The sequence below is a fragment of the Arachis hypogaea genome, chromosome 5 (assembly GCF_003086295.3).
Source record: "Arachis hypogaea cultivar Tifrunner chromosome 5, arahy.Tifrunner.gnm2.J5K5, whole genome shotgun sequence".
In the NCBI taxonomy this organism is placed as follows: Eukaryota; Viridiplantae; Streptophyta; class Magnoliopsida; order Fabales; family Fabaceae; genus Arachis; species Arachis hypogaea.
Window position 1 is genome coordinate 34,037,796 of NC_092040.1, and position 10,397 is coordinate 34,048,192.

The 10,397-nt window shown below is 39.8% G+C and overlaps 1 protein-coding gene across 1 annotated transcript; it reads right to left on the minus strand.

The window, feature by feature from the left end:
- Nucleotides 1–6,996: 6,996 nt before the first annotated feature.
- Nucleotides 6,997–8,934, minus strand: LOC112803421 (uncharacterized). Its single transcript, XM_025846917.1, has 3 exons — nucleotides 8,799–8,934; nucleotides 8,202–8,490; nucleotides 6,997–7,849 (listed from the first exon to the last, which is right to left on the minus strand). The coding sequence occupies exons 1-3, from the start codon at nucleotides 8,932–8,934 to the stop codon at nucleotides 6,997–6,999; spliced, it is 1,278 nt and encodes a 425-aa protein (XP_025702702.1).
- Between the last annotated feature and the right edge of the window lie 1,463 nt (nucleotides 8,935–10,397).

The following is a 10,397-nucleotide window of genomic DNA, read 5'->3' on the forward strand; positions in this document are numbered from 1 at the left end:
CTATGATATGATAAAATGGAGAACAATAATGAGGTCCGATATATGGTCTTGGATGAGATCAAAGGGGAGAATCTATGAGATTGTTAGACAGCTATTAAATGGTTAATAATTTAGTTTTCAAGGTTTTATTACTTATTTTTGTTTGATTCCAATATTTATTATAATAATTAAAATATAAGACTTAATTGATATAGAGTATGGGTTCGAGAGAGAGGGAGAGAGAGAGAGGGAGAGAGAGGGAAACACACGGACGGGTAGGGCTAACGAACATGGCAAAGATTCTAGAGTTTGGAATAAAGAAGAGTATCGACGTTTGGAACACGAATCTTTCACCGTTTTTGTGGATCATCTCCCAGAGGACATCTCCAAGCGAGAGGTGTTCCAGTTGTTCAATTGGACTGGACGTATCAATGATATTTATCTATCCCGGAAAATTAAAAATGGTGATATTTACCTATTTGCGTTCATACGATACACGACGAAAGGAGGGGCTTTGAAAGCTATAACGGAAATGAATCGTCTGAAACTGAGAGGTAAGATTATCTTGGTGCAAGAGGCAAAATTCAGAAGAATGACTGGAGTCACGGATATGGGAAAGGAACGACGAGGAGATGCTATGCTAAACCAACAGAACCTGAAGCCACGCGGGGATAAAGATTATGACTGCTTATTGTTGCCTGCACGTGAATTATGGACAAATGACACCATGAAGAGCAGGGCTGAGAATGGCAAGATAAAGAAAGTGGAAGCTGTGGTGGCACCTGGAAACTTGGAAATGGTTGTAGAGAAGTTTGATAGGGGTGATGACGAAGCCTATTGATTTCATCGCTCTGAGGAAAATGGTTTTAATTTCTCTTCATTCGGTCGTTTAAATCCGGGAAATGGGAGCTTGCAAGGCACTTCTATCTTTTGACAGTCTTGAGCATACGAATGAGATATACACTTTTATGTTGAATAGCCTTTTACAACTTTTCCACAGGGTTTGGAAGTGGAAGGAGTCGGAGCGTAGTGAAACCCGTAGGGTATGACTCGAATGCTTCGGGGTTCCGCTATCTGCCTGGTCTGTTGACACATTTAAAACGATAGGAGGTCAGTGGGGGGCAGTTGTTAAGTGTACTAAGGAGACAGAATTGTGCAGCACGTTCACAGTAGGTCGAGTGCAGATTGATACAAGTGTCATGGATGTGATTCAAGAGAGAATTCATATCACAGTGGGTACGGGGCGATATGACGTCTTGGTCAAGGAAGTTGGTCATGGAGAGTGTAACATGCAGTGTAAGGAGCTTCTTATTGATAATGAAAAAATGAACTGCGATATCTTGAACCAGGATTTAACAGGTCGGAGTCCAGTAACGGATACAGGGCTGAGTAGGCAGCCAGACCCATCTGAGGCAGGAGGCCAAGATGAAGGGCTGATGATGGTGGTGCGACGGGGAAAGGAAAAGGATAGGGACAGATTGGTAATTTCAGATAATATTTTGAATGAATGGATTAAATGCGATACCAATCATAAATGCGGCAAACTAGGAATGCATCTTTCTGTTAATAGCATCAAGCAAGGAATCTTTAATTGTAGAAATGATTACGGTGCGAGCTTTGAGGCTGATTCAGAGTAATCCGTTACCTGTGACTACCGTGTTTGGGGAAATGGACTGAAGTGGGGTGCTGGACTGAAAAGGACTACTAAAAAAGGAAAAAAAAACAAGGCTGGTCTGGAAGAAAAACAAAAAAACAAGGCTGGTTTAAGAGTTGGGCCAAGGAAGGAAAAAGGCTTGGAGAGAGACATTGGACCCATCTTGGGCTACTCTCCCTTACCTGATGGCCACGACTCGGTTTGGGAGGGGGGGTCAAGGACCTCCTCTGACTCTTGTGCAGCAGCAGTGAGACCTGCTTGGGGCGGGATCCATTGAAGGGGTCGCTGGCCCCGGTGACAGCGATGGTAATGCTGGGGAGCAAGGGGGTGCCTGTGCGATGGTGGTGAAGGCCGCGCCCGAACTCGTGGGGACGTCCGCGATGGGAAGCATAACAGGGCGGGTGCTGGTGAGTGGGAAGCTGCTTCACCAAGTCGGGGAGTGAACAACGACGCAACTGCCAATGAGGATCGGGGGGTTGTGGAAGCATGGGTGATGGGAAACGGGGATGAGGCGGCGGTGGAGGGGAAGCTGCAACCCGAACTGATCTTGGAGAGTAGTGCGACAGCAGTCTTCGGGGAACAAGATGGCAACGATGTTGGGCTGGAAACTGTACAAGGAAGCATTCTGGGCCATAGTGGAGATAGTCGGGCTGTTGGACGGGCTGAGGGAAGTCGCGGAGGTTTCAGACCGGGGAAGAGGGACTATGATAAAGAGGAAGACGCAAGCGACTCTCAGTGCCTAGAAGATCAGTTGTTGGAAAATAAATTAACCTAGGAGCTGGCAAAGGAATCAGGTGTTGTGCTGTACGATGAAGAAGATGACATAATGGCCATTCTCTAGGCACAAAATAAAGAAATAGCACAGAGGAGAAAATTGGTAAAACCAAAGGCGAAGATGAGACGATGTAGACCCAAAAACAAAAAGCAAGTGTGTACTAATAGTTCTAAATGACTTTCAGTTCTCGGAATGTTAGGGGGTTACGGGAGGACAGAAAAATGAGAATGGTGAAGGATTTAAAAAATAAACATAAATTGAGTATAGTAGGCTTGATTGAGACTAAACGACAGACTGTGACGAGGTTTTATGTTGGAAGCTATAGGGGTATGATGGGGCTGGATGGAAATATGTAGGATCGGATGGTGCATCCGGTGGCCTCTTAATGATTTGGGACGATTTTTTTTTTAATTGAATAACTGCTATAAGGGGAAAAGGTGGTTATGTGTGGAAGGTTTCTTACTAAAGAACAATTTCAGCTGTGCTTTTTTCTTGGTCTATGGTGCTCATAGTAGAGAGGAGAAGAGCCGTGTGCGGGAGGAGTTGAGCTACATTTCTGGGCTGTGTCAGGTCCCTTGCTGTTTCATGGGGGACTTTAATGAGATAGTGAATGTGGAGGAACAGAAAGGCACTGTGAGCCTACCTCTGTCTGCTAAAGAATTCAAGGTTTGGATTCAAGACATGCATTTAGGGGATCTGCCGCTTACAGATCGCAAGTTTACGTGGTTCCGAGGTCGCTCTTGCAGTTGTATTGATAGAGCTATCGTTAGTATAGAATAGTTAGAGGAGTTCCCTGAGACCCGTTTGAGAGGTGGCCCTAGGGGCCTGTTAGATCACTGTTCGATTATTGTGGATGATAAAATGATGCGGCGTGGTCCTAGGCCTTTTCGGAGTCTTGATTTTTGGTTTACTCATGAAGGTTTTCTTAGTATGGTTAAGGAGGAATGGAGGAGTTTAGGGGAGATGCAGTTCACAGATAAATTGAAGGCATTAACGGATCCGCTGGGAAGGTGGCACAAGGCGAACTTTAGTGGGATGGACCAGAAGATCTTGCAACTAGAAGAAGAGATAAAAAAAAGGTTGATGATTTGGTAAGCAATGGAGTGTATGATGGAACTATTGAGGCTAGAAGGAAGGCGTTGGTTACTTGCTGTGAGAAGTGGTATGCGAGGAAAGAAATCCACTGTAAGCAAATGTCTCGATCTCGGCACGCAAATGAAATGGACAGGAACACAAGGTACTTCCACAATATAGCGTCGGCAAGAAGGAGAAATAATCGGGTTGATGCTCTGATAGTAAATGGAAGACTGGTAAGGAACCAAGCTAGAATTAAAATAGCTATTAGAGATTTCTATAAGGATCTGTACTACCAGGAGGACGCTCCTTTGCTGGGTTTCAGAGATGGTCTAGTGGAAAGGATTGATGAGGAAGAATCTAGGGCTTTAGAGTACTGCCATCGGCTGAGAAAATTAGGGAGGCGGTATGGGATTGTGAGTCATCTAAGGCGCCAGGCTATGATGGGTACAACATGAATTTCATTAAGAGGTGCTGGGATGGGATTGGGGCTGAATTTACGGTAGCTGTGATAGGATTCTTTCAGACGTCGAGGTTATTAACAGACTCCAACATTACATGGGTTGCGCTGGCTCCTAAGTTCCTTGGTGCGAAGAAGATTAAAGACCTCAGACCTATTAGCATGGTTAGCTGTGTATACAAGGTTGTTTCGAAGGTGTTAGTTAGGAGGATGCGATCAGTGATACCAGGATTGGTAAGGGAGACTCAGAGTGCTTTTGTGAAGGGTAGGAAAATTCATGATGGGGCTCTTAGAGGGTGTGAAACAGTGCACTGGATTAAAAGGAGGAAAAAAGAGGCAGCCATTATCAAGTTAGACTTCCAAAAGGCATATGACAGAGTCAGATGAAGCTTTGTTGATATTGTGCTGCAAAAGATGGGCTTTGGGCACAAGTGGCGAGTGTGGGTTATAGAGTGTGTGACCACAACTTCTATGTTGGTCTTAATCAACGGCTCGCCATCAAAACCTTTTAAAATGCAAAGGGGCTTGAGGCAAGGTGACCCGCTATCTCCATTCTTGTTTGTGCTGGTTGTGGACGTTCTGCATCGAATGGTTGGTGAGGCAGTCAGGAACGGATGAATTTTTCCCTTGTTGGTTGGGCGAGATCGAGTGGAGCTATCACACCTCCAGTTTGCTGATGATACTATCATGTTCTGCCCACCAGAAGAGGAGACTATGAAGAATTAAAAGCGACTGTTGCGATGGTTTGAGTTGATGTCAGGGCTCAGTATCAACTTCGAAAAATCTAGTTTTATCCCTATCAACTGTAAAGAGCAGTGGATACAAAGAATGTGTAGGATGTGGGGTTGTAAGGAAGATACTCTCCCTGTTAAATACCTTGGAGTCCCCCTAGGAGCTATTCCGAGGCTGGTCAAAACCTGGAAGCCTATCATTGATAAGGTGTAAGAGAAACTAAGCCTTTGGAAAGCTAAGGTGCTAAGCAAAGCAGGAAAGTTGGTGCTCATCAAATCTGTTTTGAACAGCTTGCCAGTTTATTATTTGAGCTTATATAAGATGCCGCAGGCCGTTGCTAAGAAGTTAATTTCCCTGCAGAGAAGATTCCTATGGAGTAAGGAGGATGGAAGGAATGGGATAGATTTGGTGAGATGGGAGGTGGTGCAGGCCCCTAAGAAGCTAGGAGGATTGGGGATTAAAGATGCAATGATTAAAAATACTGCACTGTTGTTTAAGTGGTGGTGACGTTTTGCTAAGGAGGAGTACCCGTTGTGGAAGAAGGTGGTCTGCTCCTGTAATGATTTAAGGCTAAATGAGTTACTTCCACTCAAGCTCTGCCTTCCAAAGGAGGCCCATGGAAGGATATCTGCCATTTACAAATTAAGGAGCAACATATCAGGGATAAGATGATTACAGGGCTGGCTATGGAGCTTGGTGATGGATGGCAGACTCGGTTTTGGGAGGATGTTTGGTTACAAAGTGGCTCCTTGAAAGATCGGTTTCCATGCTCTTCTCTGTTTCAAACCAATGTGGATCGGCTGTAGGGGATTGTGGGTTTTGGAATGGGTTAGAGTGGGTGTGGAACTTCCAATGGAGACGAGAGCTGTTTCAGTGGGATTTAGACCTACTGAGTCAGCTACATGAGGCGTTGAGACCGGTCAAGTTAGTGATCAATAGGGAGGATAGAGTTGTATGGAAATATGATAGACTTGGTATTTTTTTGACTAACTCCTTTGTGCAGGTGCTACAAGAAGGAATGTTGCCAGAAGATGTAACCAGCTACAGTTTCACAAAGTCCATCTGGAAAGGCTTGGTTCCACCAATAGTAGAGTTGTTTGTTTGGTTTGTCCTCATAGGCAGTGTGAATACTGAGGAGCGACTTAGCCGATTCAGGATCATTAGCCAGGATGATAAGAGTTGTGTCTTATGTTCTAAGGAGGTTGAGCAGGTCCATCACTTGTTCATTGGCTGTGATTTTGTTTGACAGGTGTGGAGTACATGGCTATCTATCTTTGGCCGACCCTGGTCTATTCCGGGGTCGATGAACGATTATTTCCTAAGTTGGACAGATGAGCCGCGTAGAAAAGAGGATCGGAAGCAACGTACGAGGTACTTCTGTGCAATCATTTGGCACATTTGGTTGGAAAGGAATAGGAGGATATTCCAAAACCAAAGAATACGTGTAGATGACATCATCCACCTGACCATGCTTAGCTGTGACGAGTGGAGAGGTGCCCAGTCTTAGTGTTGTTGATGGTTATACCGGAGATGACATGAGGAATTCCTTCTTTGGCTCGTAATATTTTTTTAGGTGTTGTTTGAGTACTTGTGCTGTATGGTACTACATGCTCCACCTTAGTGTGTTGAGCTCCTTTGTTTAAAAAAAAAAAAGACTTAATTGATATATTATTTTGTCATTTAAAAATTTTGGAAGTGTTTTAAATATGTAGAGTCTTTATGTTACAGCAGCTAAATGTTACCCCTGAGATATTCATTGGGGAATAAAGGATTTAATGATCCAGTCAATTCATATTCAAGAGCTCACAATTCTTTGCTCACTTATTCATTACTAAAGTTACACCCAGGTAGAATGTCAATGCTTAGGCAGTAAAAATTTTACCTACCTAAACAGCAATGTTAGTGACGGATCTAAAAAATTCTATCTGTCGAGAAAAAATATATATACTATAATAATAATTTTTATAATTATATTATGATATTATAAAATAAACTTATTCTTTAAATTATTTAATCAATAAATTAAAATAATAAAATAATAATTTAAAATAATAACAAATAATTTAGAATTTTATTTTTTTAGGTTTCATATTTTAAAAAGATTGAATAATCTTTTCATTGTCAATACAATCAAATATCTTTCTTTCTATGTATGTCATTAAACAATCATTTAAAAATTTATCTCCTATACGATTACGAAGTTGACTCTTTATGATGTTCATAGCAGAAAAAGTTCTTTCAACTGATGCAGTTGTTTCGGGCAAAACTAAAGCTAACTTCAAAAGAAGAAGTATTAATGGATAAACAATATTTTTTTGAGTCTCAACCAACTTCTGAGAAAGTAAGAGCACCAATTTCATTTAAGTCTGAGAATTGATCATCAGAACGAATATTTAGTATGAAGTTCTTAAGTTGACTGTCAAGTGCCAAAAGTTGAGTGGAAGAAAATTCTAATGGATAGAATTGAGCTAATTGGATCAACTTCTCCTTATTAAATGTAAAAAATGAGTGTCTTGGATTCAAACAAGCTATGCAAAGAAGCAATTCAATATTCACCTCTGTAAAACGATTATTGAGTTCTTGAAATTGTCTATCAACTACTTGATAGAATATCTCAACTTGAAAATGATGCAAATTTGATATCTTTTGAGCTTTGCGTCTTGATCTTCCTTGCGACACAAATATATCATTCATGATTGAAACAGTAATATTATGTTTGTCACAAAACAGTGAGACTTTGTCAAGTAAAAGAGACCAACCATCATCTCTTATATTTTGCAACCGTTGCTTAGAAACTTTGACTAATGCCATAGCATTTACAATGTCCTGATCGTTCCTTTGTAATGCTTGAGATAACTCATTAGTAACTCTCAAGATATTTTTCATCCAGTGCAAGTTGAAAATGAATTCAAAAGATTGAATGACATTCAATAAATCATATGCTTCAACTCTTTGTCCTGAATTATTTCCATCTTCCTCAACATATTCAAGAACATTAACCACGGAAGGAACTAAAGAAATTAATCTAAGTATAGTTCCATAGTGTGAATCCCATCTAGTGTCTCCAGTTCTTTGTAAAGCTATTTCTTGATTCAAATCATGCCCACTAGAAATTTTTTCACTTTTTAATGCTTCAATTGTCTTAGTCATCTGACTATCACAAAGCATATCTCTTCTTTTACACAAAGCTCCAACAACATTACACAAATTGGTTAACAAATTAAAAAGCAAAGCAATTTCAACTTATTTTTTTACAACCGTTACAAGAGCTAACTGAAGTTGGTGGGTAAAGCAATGTACATAGAAAGCATAAGAATTTTCTTACAATATCAAAGTTTTCAAAACCATTAAATTCTCCTTGCATGTTACTTGTACCATCATATCCTTGTCCATGTACTCTTAATAAACGTAAATTATATGTTACTAATAATGACTCCAATGCTAATTTTGGAGATAAAGCATTAGTATTAGAAACATGAACAAGATCAAGAAAATACTCCCTAAATTGTCCTTCTTTGTTCACATACCTTAAGCAAACTGACATTTGCTCTTTAATAGAAACGTCGCGGGCTTCATCAACCAAAACAGCAAATAATTCATCCCCAAGATCATCAACAATAACTTTTGTCGTTTCCCTTGCAACAGCTCTTACAATGTCTTTTTGGATTGAGGGTGCTATTAGTTTAAGATTTCCACGAGCATTTTTGAAAGCACGACCAATCTCTTCATTATGTTGCGCAAGAAAGTTTAGAAGTTCTAAAAAATATTTTCGGGTAACAGAATCATCTGTCTCATCATTACCACAAAAGGCCAATCCTTATCGCAAAAGAAATCTAATACAATCAATTGTTGCTGTCAAGTGAATTTGATAACTCTTTTTAGCTTGCTCAGATTGTTTTTCAATAGCAGCAGTGATGTGTTGTTTTGGTCGTATAAGTTCTTCACATTTTCTCCAAGCTTGATTATGAGCGCTATCATGAATCCCAACATGAATTTGTAGTCTCTCCTTTTTTTTTCAATTTGAAAAGCCATTAGTTACAAAAGTATCACCACCTTTAGTTTCGGATTTCATAAGATAATAACAAAGACAAAAAATAACATCTTTTGATATACTATACTCTAACCAGTTGCCATAGTCATCAAACCAATTAGAACTAAATCTTTGAAAAGAAGAACCACATGCAGTTTACGAAAAATCATGAGTCCTTGGTTGACAAGGACCTTTTCGCAAATATACACATCTAACTTTGTCTCTGTCATTCGGGTGATAACTTAAAATCTTTGGTCGTTGTCCTAGATCTGCTATAAGACTCTCTACTTTGAATTCTAAAAACCTCCTCTTATTAGAAGAGGTCGATGAATTGTTTTGGGATCAAATCTCCAATGATGAGGTTCTTTTGAAATATTTCTCCATTACTAATAGGATAAAATTATAAATCTAAGTTAATTAATTAATAAAAAATTCACAATTTTACACAAATTAAAAATTACAATATAAAATTATAAATACAAAATTGATATACATATATCATTTAAATTAATTTCCAACAACAACAGCAACTAATAATATCCCAAATTCCTAATTCCTAATAAGTCAATACACAAATAATTAACAAACAAATTAATGAAACTAAGTGAAGCAAATAAGTGAATAAGGAATAAAGCAAGCAGATATCAGTTTTGGTGAATCATGATTCATGAATGTACCAAGAATAATCCAAGACTGAATCTGAACAGCTAAACTCTAGAAGACATAACCCAGTAGCGGTGCGGCATCCAGCGGCAGCAGGCAGCAGACAAAGGCGTTATCTGCTGAAGAAAGACAAAATGAAAACACCCTTCAATCAACTATAATACTCAAAATAGTTAAAACTATCATTTTCACAACTTGAACATGCAACCCCAAAGTTTCAGAAATTAATCACATGCTCAAATCTTCAAACTCTAACCAATCTCCAAAATTTCTCTAAGAAAACAAAATCAGCAAAATGAAACTACAAAATAATTGAGGACTTCCAACAGTAAGAGAAACCTAAACCTAACCAATCTATTTTCTATACTCACCTTAAAACCAAACTGACAGTGAACAGTATGTAGTAAGTCAAACTCATCGAAAAAAAATAAATTTTTTTCACAGAAACTGCTATAAAATCAAAGAAGAGCATAAATCAACTAAAAATAATTAACAAACAAATTAATGAAACTAAATTTACAATTACATCATGAGAACAAATTCAATCACAATTAACAAACCAACTGTATCAATTATCAAACAACAATGAAGCAAATAAGTGAATAAGCAATGAAGCAAGCAGATATCAGTTTCGGTGAATCATGATTTATGAATGTACCAAGAATAATCCAAGACTGAATCTAAATAGCTGAATTCTAGAAGGCAGAACCCAATAGCGGTGCGGTGCTCAGCGGCAACAGGCAGCAGGTGAAGGCGTTCTCTGCTTAAGATTGAAGAGAGAAGAGGATCGCAGACTGTGTTTGCAGAAGAAGAAGGAAGAACCGATCACTGAAGAAGAAGGCAGAACCACCACTCCACCAGACGCGGTGCGGCGCGACGATACAAGGAGAAACCGACGGAGCCACGCGGGATGGCGAGAGAATCGCGGCGATGCAAGGAAAAATTGACAGAGCTAGTGAGCTAATGACACTGACGGAGATGCGGCAGTGACTCTGGAGACCAGAGGGCGAAGACGTCAGCAGGGAGAGAA

Excerpts from the sequence above, each read along its gene's own strand:
- LOC112803421 (XM_025846917.1), bottom strand. The coding sequence starts at position 8,934 with ATGACAGAGACAAAGTTAGATGTGTATATTTGCGAAAAGGTCCTTGTC. Across the intron at positions 8,491-8,798 it reads TTTGATGACTATGGCAACTG|GATTGGCCTTTTGTGGTAAT; the intron begins GTTAGAGTATAG and ends TTTTGCGATAAG. Across the intron at positions 7,850-8,201 it reads CAAATGTCAGTTTGCTTAAG|AAGAGATATGCTTTGTGATA; the intron begins GTATGTGAACAA and ends TTTGTGTAAAAG.